Source organism: Oenanthe melanoleuca, unplaced genomic scaffold (assembly GCF_029582105.1).
Source record: "Oenanthe melanoleuca isolate GR-GAL-2019-014 unplaced genomic scaffold, OMel1.0 S209, whole genome shotgun sequence".
Classification (NCBI taxonomy): domain Eukaryota; kingdom Metazoa; phylum Chordata; class Aves; order Passeriformes; family Muscicapidae; genus Oenanthe; species Oenanthe melanoleuca.
In genome coordinates, this window is record NW_026612858.1 from 1,214 (window position 1) to 26,179 (window position 24,966).

Here is a 24,966-nt window from a genome sequence, read left to right on the forward strand (position 1 = left end):
CGAGAAAAATCACCCTGAGGGGACCCGGAAACCCCAAATATCATCCTGAGGGGGCCTGAACCGCCCCAAAAATCGCCCTGAGGGGACTCAAGTCGCCCTGAAAATCATCCTGAGCGCACCTGGGCACCCCAAATATCACTCTGAGGGCACCCGAACCGCGCCGAAAGTCACTCTGAGAGTACCCCGACACCCCAAATATCATCCTGAGGGGACATGAACCGCCGAGAAAAATCACCCTGAGGGGACCTTAACCATCCCAAAAATCACCCTGAGGGCACCCGAACCGCGCCTAAAATCATAGTGAGGGCACCCGGGCACCCCAAAAATCAACCTCAGGGCACATGAACCGCCCCGAAAATCAGCCTGAGGGCACCCAGGCACCCCAAAATTAACACTGGGGTACCTGAACCACCCCAGAATTAACACTGAGGGCATCTGGGCACCCCACAATTAACACTGCGGGCTCCTGCCCCACCCCAAATTTACCCTGGGGACATTGGAACCTCCTCAAATCAACACTGGTTGCAAAAATAACCATGAGGGCACCTGAAGCCCCCAAATTCACATTTGAGGCACTTGAGCCACCCCAAAATTAACATTGGGAATTCCTGATCAACCCTTGAACCCCCCCAAATTCACACTGGGGGCACCTGAACCTCCCCAAATTAACCATGAGGGCACCTGAACAACCCCAGGTTTACCTTGGAGCCATCAGAACCACCCCAAAATTAACCTCAGGGGCACTTGAACCTCACAAATTCACAATGGGGGCACCTGAACCCAACAAAATTAAACCTTGATGCTCAAGGGGGGCATCTGAACTCCCCAAATGAAGAGGGGAGGGAGTTCAGCACATAAAATTAGGCTGTTAAAATAACCTCAAAACTTCCTTTGCTCCCCTCATACCTCTTTTTCCCCAAATAATTAATTTTTACAGATTTTAAAACCATCAAAAATGTGTCCAAATGCCTCTTGATTCAACTCTCTATAAAATTTTAATGACTGTGCTCCTGTTAACAAAATATTTGAAACAGAAAAATAACCAGAACTACATTTTTAAACAATAAATAAGCAACTTTGTTGTTGGTTTTTTTAACAAGAATGAAATATAAACTTTGCACATCCAAAATACAATATACAACTTATTTCCAAAAGGATTTCCTGATGACAGAAACAGTAAAACCAGGTGATGAACTCAAGTTTTCCTATAGAGACCAGGTGATGTTGCTTGTTGCAGCTTTTTCTTCCAAATTCCACAATTCCCTGATGGATTTTCCTACTTGGAGAGCGAGGTGTGGGGCTCCAGGGTTGGATTTTGGTCAGACTGGTGAAGTAAACATTTGGTGGTGGTGGTGGTAAATTTGTTACCTTTAAGACTGACAAAGTGTGAATGTCCCCAGGACACCAAGCTGAATTTTCTTTTTGGAAAGGCTGGTGGGGTAAGGCCCAGGAGGATTTTTAGACTTAAACCATATTTTATCCAGCTGAAATGACTCCCTTTCAAAAAAAACCAAAAAGTGGTGAGGGCTGTGTGGTCAAAACCACGACAGCAGAGGTGAACAATTATCTAGAAATGAAGTTGTATCAGTTTTCCATAAGGAGGAAACGAGAGATTCCCATAAAAAGGATTTGTTGTCAAACTTCACTCAGAAACACAGAGCTGCAGTGGAACAGCAGCAAAGTTCATGAACAAACCACTCTGAGGTGTCCCAGCTCCCTGCCCTGCTTCATGTGGAGTGGAGCTGGTTTTGTCTCTCAGTCTCAGCTTTCCTCTCCTGCCTGTGGGTCATGGCAGCCCAAAAAGTGATTTTTTTCAGCACTTCCTGCAGAAGTTTGGATGGCAAGCAGGGGATTTGGTTCTCCAAGAGAGCTGCGTTCTTCCCAATGCAGTCAAGACACAGCCTGAGGAAGGGAGATAGAAAAAAAAAATTGAAGGAAATGGTTTATATTTTAACAAATGACACCTAATAAAAGCTGGTGATGGGCATTAATTACAGGTGTTAATTACAGGTGTTGTGGGTGCACATGCACAGCACCAGTGATTAACCTGCTGTGCAGCATCACACACTGAAGGGTTCAAGTATTTCCTGAGGAGGTAATTGGGTATTTCACCCAATTCCTGCAGGAAATGGCTGAAACATTTCTGAATGTTCACATTTCTAACATTCTAACACATTTCTGTTGTGGCTAAAACAACACCTGGCACAGTGGGAGGTGTCCCTGCCCCTGGATGGGATTTAAGGTCCCTCCCAGCCTCAATCACTCAGGGATTCTGTAACTCTGACTCACCTGAGCAGGGAATAGGGCTGAGTCTGAAATATCAACAAGTCACTGCAGTGACCCTGATCAAGAGAAAAAAAAGAACCATTACAATGGCAAACAACTTCTCTACCTCAGCAGTTTTCTCCATTAATGTCACACTTGTTACCACATGCATGATTTAGAAATATTAAACTTGAGCAACTATTTATAAGGAATCTGAGTAACAAATTCCTTTTTATTCTGTTGGTCAAGAATCAGGTGGGGATTCCTCAGTGGAATCAGTGGTGTGTAAATTATAATTAATTTACAATCATTTCCTCAGTGATATATAATTTGTAATAGTTTCAGTTACCAATCTGAGCAAATTGTTTGAGCCAAACTCAATCTGGTTTGTTTTTGGTTTTTTTTTGTTTTTTTTTTGTTTTTTTTTGGTTTTTTTTTTGGTTGTTTTTTTTTTTTTTTTTTTTTTTTTGTTTTGTTTTGTTTTTGTTTTGTTTTTGTTTTTGTTTTTGTTTTTTCTCCAATTAAAATCCTGTATATAAATATATTTATTAATTGATTTGCTCAGAGGTTTTGGGCTCCCCACCTGTGGAAGTGTCCAAGGCCAGGCTGGATGACAGTGGCAGGGGGTGGATTAAATGGACTTTAAGGTCCCTCCCAACTCAAACCATTCCACGATTTTGCATCAATTATAATTATCCCAGTGATGGGATTTACTGTTCAGTTTACTGACCGTGTCCATATAAAGCAAATCATCCTTGCTGCCCCCAAACACCATCACTTCTCCCTCCTGCCCAAGGCAGGCTGTGTGCCACAACCTGCAAATCAAACCAGAAACACAATGCAATGAGTGCCCAAGAAAAAGGACTGGTGTGTTATCAGCAAGACAAAGCCATTATTTCACAGGTAAAAAATTACACTTTAAAATCTATTTCTTGTTTGTTTAATAATATAAAATAAGAGAGCAATGTTACTCCCCACCTCATGACAGTTATTTTAATACACACCAACATATTTTGTCATTATTTGACTTTTCTTACTCTGGGCATATAAACTTCGTCTTATTTATCACCACAGTGGAAAATTTTTAGGCAACTCTACAAACCAAGCTTTATCTTTTGCCATTTTCCACTTTCTTTGGTTCAGAAGGACCATTTTCCAATGGCTGTCAGCCTGGGGGGCTCTCAGTGTGACACAGACCCCTGAGCACTTGGATTTCCAGTTATCCTGTTCCAGTCTTACCCTTCCCCCACAGAGTCCTGGGATCACTTGCTGGGAGTCATAACTTACATCCAAGACCCCAAAAAAGCAAATCCTGACTTTATAATCTTTCAGAAAGATTCTGCCCCTTCAGCAGCCACCCCCTCATGGGGTTTATTCTTCATGATCAGATTTTTCTGGTCTGCCACCACTGCTGATGGACTTTAGAACCGAAATCAAATGCACCACTGAAGTTTCATGCACAAAAATCAACGTCCCCACTTTCTTTGTCCCTTGACATCAGTCCTTAGGAGGTTCCTCACCTTTTCCCTTCCTCATACCTGTGGACAGATCTGTCTGTGCCTGCTCTGCCTTAGGGGAACTCTGGGCTTGGTCACGGAGAACACGGGGAAGCCTTTCCTGCCTGGGCTCTGCTGACATCCTAGCTTGCAACCTGAGGCTTTTCCTACTGCCTGAGAGTTTGTGTCCTCCCATGGGCTGCTCTAACTTATCACCTAAACATTCTAACAAAGCACGTTATTGAAATCACACAGGGCTCTTGCAGCTACAGCAACAGCATTACATGGGAATGAAAACATTGGGAATCCAGGGGTTAAACAGTTTCTTCTCTATTTAAACCCAGCATGCAAAACGTTGGCTGAAGTAAAAGTGATGGACAGAGAGAAGAACAGTGTCTTCTACCAATTCAAGATCACCTGAGAAGGCATTTTTTTAGAAACTGGAGGGTGAAGGAAATTATTCTCTACAGAATTTAGGGAGGGAAACAGTTGCAGCATCAGGAAAAGACACTCATTAATTTTATTACAAAATAAGAGGAATATATAAAAAAAGTACACAGACATTTTACTGCTCTGCATTTTAAGTTTTAAGAGTAACTGAACTAATTCAAAGCTTTTCCAGCTGCAGAGATCCTGCAGAAAATAAACTTCTGGTACAAATACTTGACAGGTAACCAGTTCAATGTATGGACAGGCTTTTGGTGTGGCTCCTGTTATCCATCCTTTTTTCCAGGAGCCATCCCAAACCCCTCTGGCCATATCCCTGTGTTACCTGCTCCAGGTGACCCTGCCTTGGCAAGGGGTTGGACTGGAGATCTCCAGAGGTCCCTTCCAACCCTAAGATTCTGAGAATTCCTAAAAAAGTCAATGAGATTTTGGGGTTTGGCTGAAGGAAGGTTGAGGTCCTTTAGTTCTGTAAAGATTTAGGTCCAGGAAAGGTCCTCAGCCCTACAACCCAAATCCCAAAATCCCCTGGAAGTGCCTGGGAACCACTGGGGCTCAGGAATCCCTGATCTCACAGAGCAGAGATTATTCCAACTGAGCTGCTGCTCCCCAAAACATCCCAGGAAAAATCCCACCATGGGGAAGCTTTGGGAGACTCAAGAACTGAGCACAGACCCCTGGCTGCTCCTGCTGTGCTGTGTTTAAAGACTCCTCAGTCCTTAAAGATCATAAAAATATCACTGATCATAAAATGAAAACCTTTGGTGAGGCTGAGGTCTGAGTTTATTTGAAAGAGTTTGAAGGGTAAGAAGGCAGAAAAGTTGGTTTAAGCTGTGGCTGTTGTTTTTAAAAGACAGCCCAGAATAGGATAAAACAGGAAAAAAATAAAGGTAAAGATATTTCAGTAACAAGGCAGGGAGCAGAGCAGAACTGGACTGATTTTTGTATCAGAAAAAATGATATAAAATTGTGTTGGGAGTTCCTGGGTGAATGCAGGGAATGAATTCAATGAAAATCTGAATATTTACTATCTAGAGCAAATCAGTTCAACAGTTTTTAATTTAGAAACACAGATAATGCTTCAAACACTGGGTTAACACTCAATTTTGCTTTTGAACCCTGAAAGAGGCATCAATTTTTGCATGGTTCTCTCCTCCCCTGTTTCTAATAATGTGTAAATATTAATGAGCTTTTATTATTCTCCTTGGCAAATTCCTCCAATTTTTATGGTTTTGTTTAATAACAATAATTTGGCTACAGAGCACCAGGTCAGTTGGAAACCCAGATCCTTCACCACAAAAAACATCTTTTCAGGCAAAAAAGCATCAAATACACAAATTAAAAATGAGATACGAAGGCAAAAAAGGTGTTAAGGCAGACTATTCAACCACACTGCATTAATATTCTAAAATATTCTTTAAAAATGGGTTCATTTTGAAAAATGATTCCATTTCAGCACACATGATTTATATTTCTCTACCTGGGCCTGCTCTTGGGCAGATGGGTGAGCTGCTTCCATCCATTTGTTGCAATGCTGTGGATCCAACCATCACCTGCAATGTGAGAACACTCATTAATGGGGTTTTTGGGACAAAAAATTATTTTTTTATTCACACAAACAACTCTAAGAGTATGTTTATTTAGATAACAGTAACATCAGCTCTTCACAAAGCTGCATCTTTCCACCCTTTGTAATTTAATGTTGTCCCAGAACCCTCACTGCACTGAAATCTGGAATTAAAACAAACCAAATTCCCTTCTTTTGGTAAATCAAGAAAATCATCTCCTCCCAGTGGATTTATCTGTGAAATTATATTTATCTTAATATAATTTTGGCTAATTTCAGGTTTTTTCATGGGAACAAGCTGCCTTTTCTACAAAAACAGCTCCTATGAACTATCCCACACCCTGTTTGTATGACCTGAAATGCACAATAGAATTATAATTAATTAGGTTGCTCTCAATTACTTACTCAAAGGAACATTATCAGAGCTTAGGCCACCAAAGAGGAAAAGTCTGTCATCCCCTATGGGGGTCAGAGTGTGCCAGGAACGATCTCTGGGCTTCTCTCCACTGATATTAATCCTGGGTGAAAAAAGAAAAACCCAAATTTTCCAACAATGCTGACAATTAATCTGGCAGAACTTTTCTGTTTGTTCTAGAACCACCTTGGGTATTTTCCCAGTGAAAAACCAGAATAAATAGCCAAATAAATGCCATGTACATGAAGGGAAACAGTGAGGTGAGATAAAACTGGATCAGTCCTGAGGGGCTACAGGCTCTCCACTGCAAGGAAAATGATTTTAAATGACACAAGGATTGTGGCTTTACCTCTGATCCAAAAGCTACCAACTATTCAACATGGAGCTCATCCAGATTTTGAAATAAATATTAGTAAAGAGGGGATTTCCTAAGTACAAAACAGATGGAGGTTTGTTATTGATAAAATCTCATGTTAAAAAATATAGAGTTGGAATCTGTTTCAGCTGAGCTGCATTGAAATTGATTTTATTTTAGTTGGGTTTGAATGAGAATGTGAACAGTAAAGATCCTGATATCCAAAAAAAACAGTTTATCAGAGATTATTAAACAGGGATTGCAAAAGTGCCCTGCTAAACTTGGCACTCAAGTTAAGGCCAAGCTGCAATATTTATTTGAATCCAAGTGAAGAAAAGAGGCTTCTAAAATTGGCTAAGGGGCTTTGATTGTTAAAAAAAAAAAAAATCAAACAGATACTGATAACTGATAAAATATCAATTTTCATGCACAAGAAATGATCCCAGAACCAGAAATAACCAAATATTGAATGACAATTTAGTAGAGCTGAAGGTAGGGAAAGCAACTTCTGCTGAAATGAATTTTGCAATCTCCTGCTGGATGATAATCCTGGGTTAGCAGGTTCCTATGATGCAATTCCTTAAGAAAACTGTGTAGAGTTGAGTAAGAAAAAAAGACTTGACTGGTTAGTAAATAAAATCACTATTTATTAATAAATAATTATTGGCTCCTTTTGTGATTAGGAGATTAAATAAATAATGAATAAATAAATATGAACACTTTATGTCCTGTGAGGTGCCAACAGCAGCAGACTGTGTGAAAACTTCTTTTTTTCCCCAAATATCTTACATTTTTTCTTTTTTTTGTCTTAAATCTCTTTTTTCAGTCTCTCAAAAACTCTGCAGAGGTGCTGCAACAGCTGAGCAGAAGATTCCTAAATTTACAGTGATCCAATATATAAATATATAAATATTTTTATATATACTATACTAGATCATGGATAAGTGTTATGAGCTATTCTTGGATCACAATATAGAAATAATTTGAATTTTGGAAAAATCTTCATTTTTTAGGATTTCATAGTCTTTTATGGTCTCTTCCCAATTTGTGCTGCAATTAGCCCAACCACAGACAGTAAACCCAGCATTCACAAAGCCCTAAAACCTGGAATTCCATATGGATAAATGTACCCAGCCTGAAAATGAGGGTGTTAAATCACTCCATGCTGTGCTTTAAACAGCACCACCAATGCTCTGCTGCAAAGCAGGAGAAGTTTAGTAACCACTATCAGATTCAATTCCACTGAAATCACAATCCAGCAGCTGCTGCAAGTCCCCAAACCCTCATTGTCCTCTAGGAAAAGCTGCAGGAATAGCTCTGGAACTATTTAACAATATGTTTCCATCTTCTAAATTCAGCTTTAAGTGTTACAAAGGCAAACTTACCTTCCAGACCAAGTCCAAGTGTCTAAATTGAGGCAGTGCAAATCATTCATTCTGGTTTGCTAAAACAAAGAAATAAAATCCCACTTGGGTTATTTGAAGCAAACAATAAACAAAGTATTTCAGTGAGGCCTTCCTGAGACAGAATATTCCAAGCACCAATAGTTTGAAGAAATCTGTACCCACGTGCCCTAATATAAATCTGATTTATGTGGCAGATGAAAAGCTTTTCTCCTCACAAAAACCATGTAACTCTCAGGAATGTGCTTGGTAGAAATATTTCCAGACATGCAATAGCACTATGGGCCAATTTTAACTTCTAAAAGTGAAGAACTTTGTGGTATTTATCCAGTTCCTGCAAATGTTTTTAACTTCCATCCACAGAACTCCTGGCAGGGAAATGCAGAAGGTGTTTGACTCTCCTATGGTTGCCTGGTGTTATTTTCCTTGACACTGGGATCAGCAGTTTGTATCCTCCTGTCTCTCACTACTCCTCTGAGTATCCTGTGCTGTACTCTGTGTATTCCCAGAAAAAGTCCATCATTTGTGCTTTTCCCTTCTTTCCTTTCAGCAAGGTTTTAGGACCTTTTGGCATTTGCCATAAAAATGGGAAATCTTTCCACTTGCTTATCTGCCTGGGCTTTGAGATGGAGGGAATCTCTGACTGCCTTGGGGTGCTGCAGAAGGTGATAAAAGGACTTCTTTGCTTGACTGGGAGCTGTGATTCCCCTGAGGACTACAAAAACCATCTGGGAAGTAGGGAAATGTTTCTTGCCTTACCTTCCAACTCCTTTTCTCCCTGGGCAGTCCATAGATCTATTAGAAAAAGCCTTTCTCCAGCTTGCAGATCCTCTGAGGCAGAGCTAGGCTGAAAGGAGGGGTTGTACCCCTGGCAGTGAGGCTGAGGGACTCCAGAGCTGTCCAGCAGAGCTCTGGGAAGTCTCTCAGGGATTTCAGGGAACAGCAAGTTTTTCAGGAATGCTGCAACCTCCTCTGCCAAGTAGTGCTAACCCTGCTGTCCTGGGAAGGGAAAGGGAACCAGCATTTTGGGGAGGGAGACAAGCAGATTGTGAGGGTTTGGGGCATTGCCTGAGCCATTTAATCCCTCAAGAGAGTGACTAAAAACAACCAAGTGTGGTCCAGGTCTGTCTTCCATGCCAGCTCTATCCAGTTTCCTGCTCCTTCTGGTGGCTTTGAAGAGGGTGAAGGGATCAAATCACCCAAGCAAAAAGCAAAATGCAGTTGGGCTCTTCTGTACATTTGGGGCAAACCCAACATCCTGTACAACTGGAAATATCCAATCATGTTGGAGTAATACAATTTGATATGAAGGATACCTATCAAGCAAAGTTGCTGTTATGTTGAAAATTAAGGTTTCAAGAGGATCCTGTTCAAGACTTCCTCACTGGCTTTCCTTTCCTAGGCATTAGGCAGAAGATGGAGAAGTTCTCTGTTTCCTGCTCCCTGGGAATTCAATGTGTTATAACCTTTGCATTCTCATGATGCAACAGCTGGACAGATGCAGAATTACAGCAACCTCCTTTAGAATTCCAAACACCACCAGCTGTCCAGCATTCAGGCCTTTAAAAAATAAAAGCACCTTTCTACCCAACCCTTCTCTGGGAAGCTGGAACCACACAGGTTTATAGATCATCACTTGCCACACACTTCTCCTGTAATTTCTCATGGATTTCTGCTTCCTGCTCTGACATCATTCTGCTGCCAATCCTAAAATGATTTTTAATTGGCTTAAGAGCACCAAGCCTCCTAAGAGGGTTGGCATTTCCCTTGGAGCTCCAATGGCTCCTGAGACACTCTGCTTATCTCTGGCAAGTTCATTTCTTTGCAGCCCAGTGCATGTTAAGCAGGACCTGCTTTGTCTCAGGATTAGAACCATGAAAGGCTTTAAGGGTGACATTATTCCCAGCTCACTGCTGGGACAGGGAATTCTGCAGCTCTCCCTCCTGGATTTCCAACCAAAAGCTATTCCAGCTCCAAGTTTTGCCAAGAGAAGGATTGCAGCTCCATGGATCTTCTGAGCTTTGCTGACAGGAGGGGTGACAGGAAATATCAACATGCTTACATTAAGGCACCAGATGTGTGAGGAGCTGCTGCAAAGACTTTGGTTTATTTACTTCATTCTCAACATGAAATTTTTCCACTTAAATCAAACACAAGACTCACATCAATTTCTGGACTAACTCTCCTTCCTTCCCACTTTCTCCCATGTCTGTTTTTCCAGGGGCTTACCTGAAGGAACTGAGTCCACATAACACTTCTGAGCCTGTTTTCAAATGATTCCTGGTACAACTGATTCTCATCATCATCATCATCATCTTCTTTTACCAGTCTAGCTCCAAGTTTGGAAAAAGGTGCCCTTTCCTCCCAGAAAGATGAATAGGAGAAGCCTCATGACACTTCCTGGCCCTTTCTGGTTCCTTGCAGAGCCTTTTCCCTGGGAAGATTTGTATTATGGTGAACTAGAAGGAGAAGGAGGAGCAGAGCAACCCCGTGTTTGCTCCTTAATTTCTGGAGAAAAGCAAAACTTCATCCTTTGGGGAGGAATTATTCCTGGTGTCTGGAAATTTAGTGGTTTTCTGCTGTCTTTAGCCTTTTCTTTTCATTACTTACATTAATTCCTCAAGCCCCACTGAATGTTCCCTCACCTTTTTATGTTTCCTTCCATTTATTTCTGGGATAGAAAATGGATCAATAATAATCACCAAGGTGAAAATTACACTTGCTGCTCTCCTACAGAATTAAGCACAGCTTTCCACAATTTCACTCTTCTCTGACATGGGTTCCCAAGTGGTTTCACTGAAATTTAGCAAGTTTTTAAGGAGGCTGAAGAGAAAAACCTTTTGAGATCAGAATGCTGTAGTCAAACAGAGTTAAACAGAAGCCTGAGGGCAACTCCTCTGAGGGCAGTGGTGGAATGACAGGTGAGCTCCAGCTAAATCAGAATTTCACTGGCAGAGGCTGCATGAAAGCCCAGCTGGAGTCACAGAGCAGTTCAAGAGTGCAGCAACCCTGGGGTGAGCACAGAGCCCTCAGTGACAGAACCCTGAGGGAAGGAGGCTTTGGAGGTGCTCAGGAGTAACTGGCAGGGCAGGACCAAATCATCCAAGGGACCTTTACATCTCCACATTTAGGATTTTCCCCTCTCAGCTCCCTGGGGGAGGAGCAGGACTTGGCTGTGGTCAGCAAGGGTTCAGCTGTGAGCACACAGGACAGAGCAAGTCCAGAGGCACAGGGCTCACTCAGGGCATGGAAATCTCCCATTTTTCAATCTCCTCAAATATCTTTGTTTCCTTCAGCTATTTGCAACCCAGTTTGTCCAAGCCTGCAGCTCTGGGAGGTGCTGAGTGCAGCTCTCTCAAGCTTGAGTAACAATTCCAGAGATCCTGAATCAAAGGTCACACAATGGCAAGAACAAACAGGATCAATTTTAATTATTTTCTTTTCTGTTTGCTCTGGAGAGGCACTGCAATAAAAACTTCCTGCAGGTGTGGGCAATTGAGAGTGGGAAGTGGCTGGACATGGTGTGGTCACTCTGCCCCTGCCTGCTGTGTGGGGCTGGTTTCTCTCTGGAAGGAGTGCACATTTGCCAAAGGAATGTTCCAGCAGGAAAATCAGGGAATGGGGAACTAAGTGCAGTTCTACACTGCTTTGTTTGCCAGGGTTTGGGAATACAGGGCTGAGGCTGTGGCAGCTTTCCAAGGTGGAGCTGGAATATGTTCATCCCCAAACTAATTCCTTCTCTTTTTTAGACCAGAACTACAGGAACACAGCACTGTGGGCTCTCAGAAGCTTCTTCACTGTCACTTTTTGGAGATAGAAAACATCCAGGCTCATCCTCTAGCTGAGTAGGATTAAAGGTTCTAAATCAGCTGTAGTGAAAAGAGCTAAAAACTTGAATTAAAAATAAAACACAAGAGTGCACAGTCACTGAAATTGGGAGGGTTTTTAACTTGCCTGACAGGATCTGTTTCTTACATCAGTGCTTCAGCAGAGAGGAACTGAGTAGAAAATCTCCTTTAATTAGCACTGGAGAAATTCCAAGTGTTGCTGAGAGGTTTGAGTATCTCCCTGCTTACCAGTGGTGGCTTCATAGATTTTAGGTACAGATAATCAGGGGGATGGTGCCTATGGCTTTTTTAAGTTAAAAAAAAGTCAGGAAGAGTTAAAATTACACAGCCACAACTCAACCCTACATTAAATATGGACAGATTGCATCCTTCTGTCTATTACCTCTTCCAGACATCTGTATTTCAATCACTTATGTGCAAAAAATGGCAAAATTCTATTATAAAAGCTGTTATTTACCACACAATCATCTGTTTTTACCTTTTTTTGGGACAATCATTAATATTACAGACAGAAATATTCTTCTTTTTGTAGAGCCTGATGACAAACAGCATCCTGGATTCAGAGCCCTGAACATCCAGGTAAGGCCAAAAACATTTGGGATTTTTTTTTCTACTACAAAATGACAAAAAAAAAAAAAAAAAAAACAACAAAAAAAAAAAAACAAACAAACAAAAAAAAAAAAAAAAAAAAAAAAAACAAACCAAAAAAAAACCTGCCAGGAAAATAATATGATTGACAAGAAAGTATTGAATTACCAGCACTCGTCCTCCAAAGATGTAACCTTTATTTCCCAGCACAGCACATGTGTGAGCTGCTCGAGGCTGAGGTGGATCTCCACCCTGAAAGAACAAAATAATCCTTCAGAACAGCAAATCTCCTGGACACTTTGATTTTCTGATCTACAAATCATCAGGAACTGCTACTAAAACCTCTGCAAATCACATCTTAAAATCTGATGTTATATCCACATGCCAAGAAGCCTCCCTGTGTAAATCAGGACTAAAGGTGGCAAAAATGGCTTTTACTTTGCAATGGTAATTTCAGATTTTGCATTTGGTTTTATAGGGACTTTAGAACCTTGTAAGGTTCTAAGGTTTAGAATCTTGTAAGGACCATAAAATGCTGCCAGTATTTAAAATATACAGCTGAGTTCTTACATAAACTGACCTGGATTTTATGAACTTTATAGAGGATTTTCATCTCAATAAGGCAGAGCTGTCCTGTTATCTGTGGCAGATTATCCATTGTAATTACACATGGACAGGGTTTTCCAAAGGGCTGGAGCCAGGCTGGGAGAACTGGGGGTGTTCCTCTGGAGAAGCAGCTCCAGGGAGAGCTCAGAGCCCCTTCCAGGGCCTGAAGGGGCTCCAGGAGAGCTGGAGAGGGACTGGGGACAGGGATGGAGGGACAGACACAGGGAATGGGACACTGCCAGGGGCAGGGATGGATGGAATATTGGGAATTGGGAATTCCTGGCTGGGCTGGAATTGCCAGAGCAGCTGTGGCTGCCCCTGGATCCCTGGCAGTGCCCAAGGCCAGGCTGGACATTGGGGTTGGAGCCTGGGATAGTGGAAGGTGTCCCCAGTTTCTAGAGCACAATGTAAAATCCCAGTTCTGTCAAGATGTGAGACTAAAAGCCACTCACTCGAATTGTTGGTTGAGACCAGGTCTGTGTGGTTGTATCAAAAACATGAACATCATTGTGCCATCCCCAGAATATCTGTCCTTCCTAGAAAAAATTAAAAAAAAAAACAAAAAAAACCCATCTTTTATTCTAAATGAATGATGCAAACCTGGAAGGGATCTGCCCAAACAGAAAATAGACTAAAATAGGCAATTTCATTAAAAGATGTGATATTTTTAACAATGCTGCAGCAGCTTAGATTCAGTTGAAGGTCAGGAGCACTCAGGGATGTTCAGGCTGGTGACACCTGAAAATTGGCTTTGGGCCCCAACATCAGACACTGCAGCAAATTTCACCTTCTAGATTTTATTGGAAGACACTGAGAAATAAATAATTGTAAAAAAACAATTCTTGTGTGTCAATCTTTAACATTTGATATCAGGAGCTTCCTGTCAATACTCTGCTCAGTCATCTTTGTATTAATTATAAGGAATTACTGTGGGAAAGTTGGTAATTCAGGCATCTTTCTGGAGAATAAATTCAATAAATTAACCCTGAGTATTTGTCAGTTAGACTTGGGAAGCTCTGAATTCCCTAATGTTACTTGAAAGAAATAAATTATAAAATGTTCTGGGAGTTTCAGCTTTAAAATATGCCCTCAGATTAAAATCCTGCTTTGACAGCATTTAATTCATGGCACTCCAAGCCCAGCACTGGGAACTTGGAATATGTGGAACAACCACAACTCTCAATGTGCAATATCTGGAATTTCAAACCTTAAAAAGATTCCAAATTTGTATTTCTGCTGATGCTATAAATAAAAGAAAAATCAGATTTTCATGCTCATCAAAGATGATAAAAAGGATCTTTTTATTTCCCAACCAGAAAGCACAAATGAGTGGGAATGGGGACAAATTTCTTACCCAAAATGCATCATGGACATCAAAACAATCACTGAGCTCATTGTGCTTCCTGCAGCCATAACCTCCAAAATAAATTAGCCTGAAACAACAAAACCACTTCATTGAGCTCTTCTGTAAATAAGATTAAAATGAATAAGCTGTAATAATGATTTTGGGTTACTATTGCACTAGAATAATAAAAACAATGAGAATATTTTTGTTGCAAACCCAAACAAGCTGAAGGTCACAGCCACACCCTCAGCAAACCTGACTGAAACCCACACCAGGAAATTATTCAAGACACCTCAAAGTCTCTGTTCCTCTCCCCAAAAGTTTATTTCCAGAGCTTTTTTTCAGGCAAAAATGGGAAATAACAGTGAAATGCCTCCTTCTCTGCCCCTCCCCAGTGAAATTCCTGTGCTCCTGCTGCATTTTTTGGCCTTCTGTGTCCAACTTTTGGCAAGAAATGTTCTCAAGGTTTGTCCCACAGGACACAGAAAGTCTCTTTTTGGCTTAAAATTAATTTTTTTTGACAAAGCACTACTGAATCTCTCATTGCAAGGATCCTCACACACCTGCCAGCCCAATATTCCACCCAGGAAAGGACCATTCATAAATCATCTTTTTTTTACATCAAAAGGTTCCATTCTATCATTTAAATAGGTGATTTTCTCAGCATGCAGATGGCACAATACTCTGAATAAATGCATTTATTGGAACAGTTTTGTGTTAATAGCTAGGGAGCTGTTTAAATATCTGTATTTTCCTATCTCCTGCAATTAAATTAGAATTACAAAACCAAGATGTGGCACCCAGGGGCATTGCACACCTTATGCAAAACCTCTTCAGATGTGGAGTCCAGAAAGAGATAAATCATTTCTATTTGATAATGTTCATTATAAATCACATTCTGACTTGTCTGCAACAGATTTAATAATAAATCACTGACAGGGCACCTGCTTGTGATCACTTCTGCTTCATTATCCAGACATTTTCCATAATAAACACAAAATCTGGAGTATTTCTGTTTAGCCAAGTGTTTTCTAAACACATTTAGTCACTTTTTCAACACAAATGTCCAGGCTGACTCAGCCCTTGCAGGATAAAGATAATCACTGAAATGCCTTTGCAGCTGCCAGCTGTTAAAATCCTTGGAAATAAACTCAATGGATTTATTAAAGATAATAATTCAATGCTTAAAATAATGACTAGAACAGAGAAAGTAATTTTGTACTGTTTTTAATGTGTTAAAATCATGTAACAGATGCATAATAGCTTTCTAAAGTATAAAACATTCCCTAAATACCTCACCCTTCTCCTAAAGTGGGGTTTTATTTACCATTAGTTCAGCTCACATGGGAGGAAACTGTTAAAAAGTTGTTAAAAATCCTCCATGAAGTCAAACTAAAAATCAGAGTTTCCTCCATCCCAAATCCAAATTCTCTTCACTTTTTAACACTTTCTCTCTACAATTAACACCAATTAATTTCCATTTCTAATGTGTTACCTGTTTTTGTAGACCCAGCAGGAAAGTTTGTCACGAGGTGTGGGAGGTTGACCTTTAAAATTTGTGATTTTTTTCCACCTGTAGGTTCCGGTTTTTGTTCTCAAATTGACGTAATACAGCTTGAAAGGAAAAAAAATTACAATGTTTTCAGTATAAAGCACAAATCACCACCAGAAAAAAATAACCCACCACCTCCAGAAGCCTGGAAGTAAAAGAGGAACTGAGTTTACAATGGCAAATACACCACAAAAGCAAAATTAAAGTGGGAGAATTGGCAGAAAGTTTCAAGAGAGGCTCATTTCACTGATTTTCTACTCAGGAGTCAACTTATATTAAATGATAAAACAACTGATTTAATCTATTTTGTTAATTCAGTTTTCAGTTACAAGGAAAGTTGGTAGCTCTATTTTACCCTTAATTATTACCTGATTATTTAAAGCAGTGAATTGCTATCAAAGAGCAAAAATAAAAGTGATATTCAGAGATTAGTCTCAATTAAAGTTGTCAAAATATTTTTAAAAATCACTTGGAAAAGCACTGGCATAAATGTAGAAAGTTTTAGAAAAATAAAGCTTTACCTCAAATTTCTCTTTAATTCAAATATAAATTCACCAGATAAACAGCAAGATCAGTATTAGTGGTTATTAAAATACAATGTTATTAAAAAAAGGTTACAATACCCGATTGCTGTATCCTTTATCATCAAATCCCCCAAAAATGTACAGCTTGCCATTGATGCTGGCCCCACAGCTGCCTGACATGGAGGTGGGTAACTCCCCTTCCATCAGGTGCATCGTCCTGCAATTGAAAAAAATACATTAACCCCCTTCAAATCTGCCAAAGTGGAACAATCCCAAACAGATTTATTCAGTTTTTAGACTTAAAAGGTGAAAATACAGTTTGGGCCATAGAATTAGGAGCTCCAGGTGAAGTTGGGCTCCTGTGGTGGAAAGAACTTCCAGGTGGATATTTTCTGTTTATAAAGTATCTTGATTTTTCTGGATGTGAAATTCACATTAGAAGAGCTTTAGTAGTGCTGAAATATTAATTATTTGAAATCTGGACATACTCTTAACTCCAGGAATTCCTGAAATGAGAATCTGGCATTGCTGGGATGTCAGAAATGGAAAACTGATGCTCCTGCTGGGCCCTGCACTCAGCTGCACGTGGGAAACTGCTGAGAGCTCAGCCAGGTCAGGAGCAGATCCTGGTTAAATATAAACCTGGAAAAAAAGTTCTGTTTGACCCAGATCACTTTCCTGATCCCTGGGAGCACAAACTGCTGCACTGGGACAGCAGGGAAAACCAAGGGAGTGGGAGGAGAGGAGAGGGAGAGGAACAAAATGGGGGAAAGAAGGAAACAAAAAGGGGAAGAGAAAATAAAGTAGAGGGAAAGAGAAAAAGGGGAAGTTCTGAGTTATTTTTAAGTTGCAATGTATATGGAATCAATACCAAAAATAATAAATACCTAACTGTAACTAGAACAAGAGCCCAAGTATCCAGTGTTTAACTGTTCTAACATCAAAGTTAATGTATAAAAACTAAGCCAAAATAAACTGCCAAGTAAATGCACCTGTGTTAACAGAGCCTGAAGCCAACCATTTCCAACACTCCCTTGCACACAATAATTAAGACTTCAGCAAGGATTGTGTTTCCTGGAGTTAATTTCCAGCACAGATCTGTCCTTCAGTGTTTACATTAAACACCTGCTATTTAACATGACCAACATCCCTGAAGCCTTTTCCCTGCAGATCAGTGACAAAAAGCAACTTTGGGTAATAATTCAATATAAATGAATATAAATCAAATATAAAATGCCACTTGCCATAGCCCACTGTCCATGTCATAGATCCAGAGCTCATCGCTGGGCAGATAAACTTCATTTTCTTCAATGGACTGAAAGGAGAACATGCAAATGTTAAATCAGTTCTGCTTCTCCTGTTTGCACATGAAATGCCAAAGCCATGTTACTTAGCAACACTGACTGATCTTAAGGAAATCAGAGCAGGAGTCACACCCCAGTGTAACTGCTCTGATCATAAAATTAATTTATTTTAAAAATAAGCAACTTCATTCCTCCTCAGGAGCACTCAATAAAGGCACAGATTGACCAATTTAACATATTGCCAAGAAAAGATGTGCAACAATATCAACCAGATTTGAAGTTCCTGAATTAAAACTAATTTTAGATACTTTTAATCAAGAGCTGTTTCCATTGGCATAGTGGAAAAATGCAGAATAAAAAGTAGAATGTAAAGAGTGGACTGAAACCACAAAGTTACTTGTAGCAGTAACTTGAAAGACCAAGATGTCAAATATAAAAGAGAAAATTAATTTTTCTGTGGAAAAAAAGATTTATGAAGACTCCTGAACAGAGGTCATTAGGAAAGAAAAATATTTTGGGAAATAATGATGAGGAAAAACAACAAACAGGAGAAGGAAGCCCAAAAAAATGCAGTACTCATGGTGAGTAACAACTACAGCATTAATTATTGCCTTGGCACTAGAAAGGAATTAAAGCCTGGCAGTGAGCAAGCAGCCAGAGTCAGTAAATAAATAAAAACTGGCTCAAAATTAAAGGAATGTGAAGAAGTTAAATACAAAACTGAAATGTAATTAGTGACAGTTACTGATATTGATGCCTTCAAACGATGTTTTATTATGGTTTTGTCAGTCTGGAAGGTGCCAGGCAGGCAGGTACATCCTATTTTTGGTACATTTATCTGCCAGGTACCTCTGCTCTGTGTTACACACTCCTGGCAGCTTCTGCAACGTGCACAAGTCAACTCAATTTAATCTGGATATGTCAGAGGTCAAGCACTTGCCCCACAAGCAGCTCTGAGCAAACACACTGCTGCCATAAATAAAAAGTTTGCTGGGCAGGAGTCCACCAGCAACACGTGAAAAATGATTTATCTGTGCAAAGGGTTGCTTTTAGAGCAACAATTTTCATAATATTTCCAACAGATAAATACATAAAACAACTAAGAACAATTGCAAAATTTATCTGCTAAACTTCATATATATTGTCTGTTTTGAATGTGCCACAAACACACAATTTTTTATTAGAAAACCTTTGAAAACATTGAGCTCATTAGTTTAACCTCAGTTTTAAAGATCAGAGCATAAAAACTACTTTAGATTACCACAGATTTAGGGGATATTTAGTTATACAGAATATTATAGAATTTAAATCCAGGAGTTTCCCACTAGAGTTCTTTGCTTGAGTATGGAAGGACAAGCTCTGAACATTTTAAAGTTACCTTAGCCCATGAAAAATACAGATAGAATATGAAATATCTTTATAGAAATAACAGCTGCTACCTGAACAACACCAGGAATTACACCAAGCACAGGTATTTTCAATTTTATGGCCAATGTGCACAGATAGACAAGATGAACAGGTAAATATAAACAGAAAAATAACAGGTAAAACTAAGTGGATGTATTTAATGCAGTATCATTCTTAGCTCCCTTCTGGGTTGAATCATAGAGTTAAAAGACACAAGGATTTACTTATGACTGAACCAGAAGTGCTCTTTTTTATGGGGAAAAAAAGTGGGTTTTGGCCTGTCACCAACTTGTTTTTGAGGTGACAGAAGGATTTACTTATGACAGAATCAGAAGTGTTCTTTTTATGAAAAAAATTAAAAAAAATAAAAATTGTAAGTTTTAGCCTGCCACCCGCTTGTTTTTGAGGTAACAGCAGAAAGGTTTACTTATGACAGAACCAAAAGTGTTCTTTTTTTTATGTTAAAAAAAAAAAAAGATAGGTTCTAGCCTGCCACCCACATGTTTTTGAGGTGACAGCAGTGCTTTCTACGGGAGGCAAACACACTGTAAGCACCACACATCTACTAATAAATAGAAAACGCGGGGACTCAGCAGCGAGAACATGAATTACACCCTGGAAAAACTGAGGCACAAATTCCAGCTGTTGAGGCTTGAAGGGAGACGCGCTGAGGAGCGAAGGGCGAAGGGGAAGGGACGGGAGCGAACCGGCTCCGCCAGCCCGTCCCCACACGGGCTCCGTGACGGAGGCGGCCGCACACGGGGCAGGACGGGAGGGCGCTGATCGCCGAGTGCCGACGGGGAAAGGAGGGAGGGACGGGGCGTTCGGAGCGGCGCCCGCCGTCCCCTCCGCGGTGTCCCCCCTCAGCGCTGTCCCCTCAGCGCCGTCCCCGCTGTCCCCTCAGCGCTGTCCCCTCAATGCCAACCCCGCTGAACCCTCAGTGCCATCCCCGCCGTCCCCTCAGCGCCTCCCGCCGCCATTCGAACGGCGCGCGGCCACCGCAGCCAATCAGCGCCCGAGCCGCAGCCCCGGGCGCCCGCCGAGGGCTGAGGGGATGTGGGGGGACCCCCCCTGCCCCGCCCGGTGCTCAGCTCCCCGCGCCCGGTGCTCCGCTCCCCGCGCTCCTTCCCGGCTCCCCCGCCAGCCTTACTCACCACGTATCCTCCCCACACGTAGAGAAAGTTCCCGTCCACCACGGCGCAGTGGCCGCTGCGCTCCTCGGCCACGCAGAACTGATCCGCGGGGTCCGCCGCCATCTTGGGGGGAGGAAGAGGAGGAGGAGGAAGGAGGAGGAGGAGGAAGCGGCTCGGCTGCCTCAGGGCTCGCGTCCCGCCACCGCCTCCTCCGGGTGAAGCTGCGGCTCCGCCGCCGGTCGCTCCCCCGTGGCGGACGGGAAGCGAGGAGGGTCCAAAGTGTGGGGCGGCACCCGGTGCGCGTCGGGATGGGAGCGGACGGGGAGCCGCGCAGTGCCCCCGGTGCCGGGCAGCAGTGCCGGGCTGAGCTGTGAGGCGGAATAAACCGTGCGGGAGGATGTGAATAATGCGGGAGGATGTGAATAATGTGCGCGAGAGGAGGAAAGAAGCACCGAGAGCAGGAGAGCTAAACACAAACCACAGGACAAGGAGGGAGGGAGGAGCTGGATCCCAAAGCGGGACGGGGTTTGAGGCTTCGGGCAAGGGCATGGGGTGATGGACAAGGGGAATGGCTTCAAACTGCCAGAGGGCAGGGAGGGGTGGGATACAGGGAAGGAATTTCTGGCTGGAAAGGTGGGGAGGCCCTGGAATAGAATTCCAGAGAAGCTGTGGCTGCGCCTGGATCCCTGGCAGCGTTCAACGCCAGCCTGGACCGGGTTTGGAGCAGCCTGGGACAGTGGAAGGTGTCCCTGCCCATGACGAGATGGGCTTTAATGTCCCTTCCAACCCTAAACCATTCTATGATCCTGTGGATTCTGTGATAATACAAGCACAGCACAGCTCCCTGTCTCTCTGAAGGTGACACAAACCACGCTCCTGACAGAAACAGCAGCTGTGAAAGAGTAGCTGACATTAATGAAACAGTTGGACAGTTCCAGTTTTTACTCTGTTTTATCAGCAACTGAGCCAGTTCCAGCTGAACTCTGTGTCCGGCTGGAATTAATGGAATTCAAAATAAAACAGGTACAGCTCTTCAGAAATAGAAGAATAGAATTTGGGAGAAACGTGAACTTTAGCATCTTATAAAAGGGCACCAGAAAGTAACTGAAAAGATTTTCTTGTGGCAGTAGGACATACATTTCCTCTGTTGTATCTAGGAGGGAAGATGTTAATCATTCACATTGATAAACTGGTAATATTAATCACAGAATCTCCTGAATTGGAAGAGACCCACAGGGATCATTCAGTCCAACTCCTGGCCCTGCATAGACACCCCAACAATCCCACCCTGGGCATCCCTGGTGTCCAAACACTCCTGGAGCTCTGGCAGCCTCGGGAATGTCACCATTCCCTGGGGAGCCTGGGCAGTGCCAGCACCTCTGGGGGAGGAACCTTTCCTGAAATCCAACCTAAACCTCCCCTGGCACAGCTCCAGGTATTCTCTCAGTGGTGACACAGAGATCAGCACCTGTCCTGAACTTTTAAAATGAGGTCATGTACTGATGATGCATTGGGATGGTGGTTCAAATGCAGGAGTCAGCATTTGGAAGATGTAAAAAAGCCCATGGGAAGCAGAACAAACTCCATCTATAGATCTCTAGCTCAGGTAGAGCTGCAATGTGCTGTCTCAGGAGATGGGATTTTGCCAGTGGAGCAGTGACAGACATGAAAATGAGCTGTTTGTCAGTGTAACAAAACAATTCCATGGATCCAGGTAGATCCACGCGGGCTGATCCTGGACCACTGGGCCCTCTCCAGCTGCTGTGATGTCCAGCAAAGCCACAGAAGGTGACAGAGACAAAGATCTGAGCATGGCTTGCAGAGCTCCAGATGGCTCAGTGAAACACAAGGTTGCAGCTCACTCTGGAATACTTTTATATCTCTGGTGGGAGGCTCCAGGCAACCTCAGAGAGCCCCCAAATCCAGCAGGATGCTGTAGGAGTGTGCTTTACATTCCCTGGTTGGTCATAGCTTTAGAGAAAACTATTTTTGGACAAGGGGCACATCCCTTCTCCAGGTGCACCTTCCTTCATGTGGCGAGACAGGAGCTGAATGGCAAGATCAGGTTTTCTTAGAAGGAGAATAGGCAGTAAGAATTTGGCTTATAATTTGCACCTAGCTGCATGTCTGCAACGAGAAATGAATCATATTTCCTGCCAAAATAGCTGAGACCTGTCAGATAGCAGCTCTTTGTCTGAAGAGAGCAGCAGCAGCTTCACCCATGAGCTCACTCCCCAGTGAGGAGTGATTATAAATTATGCAGTTGAGAATGGGCTATTGAAAATAGCTGACATTTTCTGTCTGTCTTTAAATCCCTGCCGTCTTTTGATCAAACTCTTTCAAGAGTTGCTTTGTGAGCCTTCTGTGGAATCAAGCTGTACTTTGAGAGATGAATGTTTGAATGAAATATCAGGTATTTTCCACCTGGAGAGAAGGCAGCCACCCCACTATCCTGGAAATGTGGCTGTCCCTGGATTCCTGGAAGTGTCCAAGCCCAGGCTGGATGAGGCTTGGAGCAACCTGGGATAGTGGAAAGTGTCCCTGCCCATGGCAGGGGGTGGAATGAGAGGAATTTTAAGGTTTCTTGCCATCCAAACCGTTATGGGATGGTGTGATTATGTGAAAACAGCCCTAGAGAGCACCCTGTTCTCACAGGACCAATTCACAGTCAGATGTACTTGATGGATGGATATTTTGTGGCAAGAAAATCTGAAGTGAGAGAGGCTCTGGAGTACTGGAGATGCAGAGGAACCTGTGCTGGGCCTTCAGGGAAAGAGGAGGGAAAAATATGATATTTACTCTACCTGTAAAGGAACAAAGTGATACCCTGGATAATTGTATTGGGTAACTTCTGTCAGTCAGAGAGAGCGTTTTTTATGGAATCAGGGAATTGTTTAGGTTGGAAAAGTCCTTTATGAAGGTGGAGTCATAGGTGGAGTCACTGCCCCACGTCCCCATATCCCACATCCACACGGTGTTTGCCCGCACTGCCCTGGAAGCCTCTGCCAGGGATGGACAAACCTTTCCATGAAGAAATTCCTCCTGATGTCCAACTAAACCTTCGCTAACACAACTTGAAGCTATTTCCTCTTCTCTTGTTCCCTGGAGCAGAGCCCGACCCCCCCGGCTGTCCCCTCCTGTCAGGGAGTTGTGCAGAGCCACAAAGGCCCCCTGAGCCTCCTTTTCTCCAGGCTGAGCCCCTTCCCAGCTCCCTCAGGAATTCTCCAGCCCCTTCCCAGCTCCCTCAGCCTCTCCTGGTGTTCCAAACCCTTCCCAGCTCCGTTCCCTTCTCCGGACACGCTCCAGCCCCTCAGCGTCTCCCGTAACCATGCGCCCGGAGCTGCCCTCAGGACTGGAGTGCCCCAGCAGCGCCAGCTGAGGAGACAATCCCCGCCCTGTGCTCTCCCAGCCGCGGTCCCGCTCCGGCGCTGTCCCCCTTGGGCAGAGCGGGGCCGTGCCGGACTGTGAGGGGCCGACCCGTGCTGTGAGGGGCCGGTCCGGGCTGTGAGGGGCAGTGCCGGGCTGTGAGGGGCCGTGCCGGGCTGTGAGGGGCAGTGCCGGGCTGTGAGGGGCCGTGCCGGGCTGTGAGGGGCCGTGCCGGGCTGTGAGGGGCCGTGCCGGGCTGTGAGGGGCAGTGCCGGGCTGTGAGGGGCCGTGCCGGGCTGTGAGGGGCCGTGCTGGGCTGTGAGGGGCCGGTCCGGGCTGTGAGGGGCGGGCCGGGCTGTGAGGGGCCGTGCCGGGCTGTGAGGGGCCGTGCCGGGTCTGAGGGCCGTGCCGGGCTGTGAGGGGCCGTGCCGGGTCTGAGGGCCGTGCCGGGCTGTGAGGGGCCGTGCCGGGCTGTGAGGGGCCGTGCCGGGCTGTGAGGGGCCGGTCCGGGCTGTGAGGGGCCGACCCGTGCTGTGAGGGGCGGGCCGGGCTGTGAGGGCCGGTCCGGGCTGTGAGGGCCGGTCCGGGCTGTGAGGGGCGGGCCGGGCTGTGAGGGGCGGGCCGGGCTGTGAGGGGCCGTGCCGGGCTGTGAGGGGCCGTGCCGGGCTGTGAGGGGCGGGCCGGGCTGTGAGGGGCGGGCCGGGCTGTGAGGGGCCGTGCCGGGCTGTGAGGGGCCGTGCCGGGCTGTGAGGGGCCGTGCCGGGCTGTGAGGGGCGGGCCGGGCTGTGAGGGGCCGTGCCGGGCTGTGAGGGGCCGTGCCGGGCTGTGAGGGGCGGGCCGGGCTGTGAGGGGCCGTGCCGGGCTCTGAGGGGCCGGTCCGGGCTGTGAGGGGCCGGTCCGGGCTATGAGGGGCGGGCCCGGCCGCTTTTGGCGCCATCGCCACCATGGACCCGGAGCGGCTGCGGCGCCGCCTCAGCTCCGCGTTCCGGCTGCGGGGGCTCGTCCTGCGCCCGTGAGTAGAGCTGGGCATGGACCCGGACCCGGACCCGGACCCGGACCCGGACCCGGACCCTGCTCCGGAGCCGCGGGGATCGGCCCCAGGCGGGCCTCGGGTCGCTCCACATCCCCTCACGGGATGTGGTGCCGCCTTTCCCGCCTCCTCCTCCTTCCTCCGCATTGAGGCCTCCTCCAAAACTTTTGCCTGTCCTGTTACTGCGAGCCCTTCCTCCCATCTGTCCGGCCATCCATCCTTCTCGTCACCGTGGGTGCCACCAAAAGCTGCCCGTTGTCTCCCCCTGATGCTGGTGCCGCTGTTTGGTTTAGTTTTTATGTATATCTCTGACCCGGA

General features: G+C 44.2%; 1 protein-coding gene across 1 annotated transcript; it reads right to left on the bottom strand.

Moving 5' to 3' along the window:
* Positions 1-976: 976 nt before the first annotated feature.
* On the bottom strand, positions 977-20,506 carry KLHDC1 (kelch domain containing 1). The gene is made up of 13 exons (XM_056516029.1): positions 20,274-20,506; positions 17,653-17,723; positions 16,508-16,625; positions 15,828-15,946; positions 14,342-14,420; positions 13,440-13,523; positions 12,550-12,633; positions 7,928-7,986; positions 6,178-6,290; positions 5,686-5,758; positions 2,996-3,080; positions 2,290-2,342; positions 977-1,902 (listed from the first exon to the last, which is right to left on the bottom strand). Exons 1-13 carry the CDS (start codon positions 20,373-20,375, stop codon positions 1,728-1,730), a joined length of 1,215 nt encoding a protein of 404 aa, XP_056372004.1. The 5' UTR covers positions 20,376-20,506; the 3' UTR covers positions 977-1,727.
* Positions 20,507-24,966: the final 4,460 nt, after the last annotated feature.

Coding starts and splice junctions, on each gene's coding strand:
- KLHDC1 (XM_056516029.1), bottom strand. CDS start 20,375: ATGGCGGCGGACCCCGCGGATCAGTTCTGCGTGGCCGAGGAGCGCAGC. Junction 17,724..20,273: donor ACGTGTGGGGAGGATACGTG/GTGAGTAAGGCT, acceptor TTCTCCTTTCAG/TCCATTGAAGAAAATGAAGT. Junction 16,626..17,652: donor GACATGGACAGTGGGCTATG/GCAAGTGGCATT, acceptor TTTCAATTGCAG/GACGATGCACCTGATGGAAG.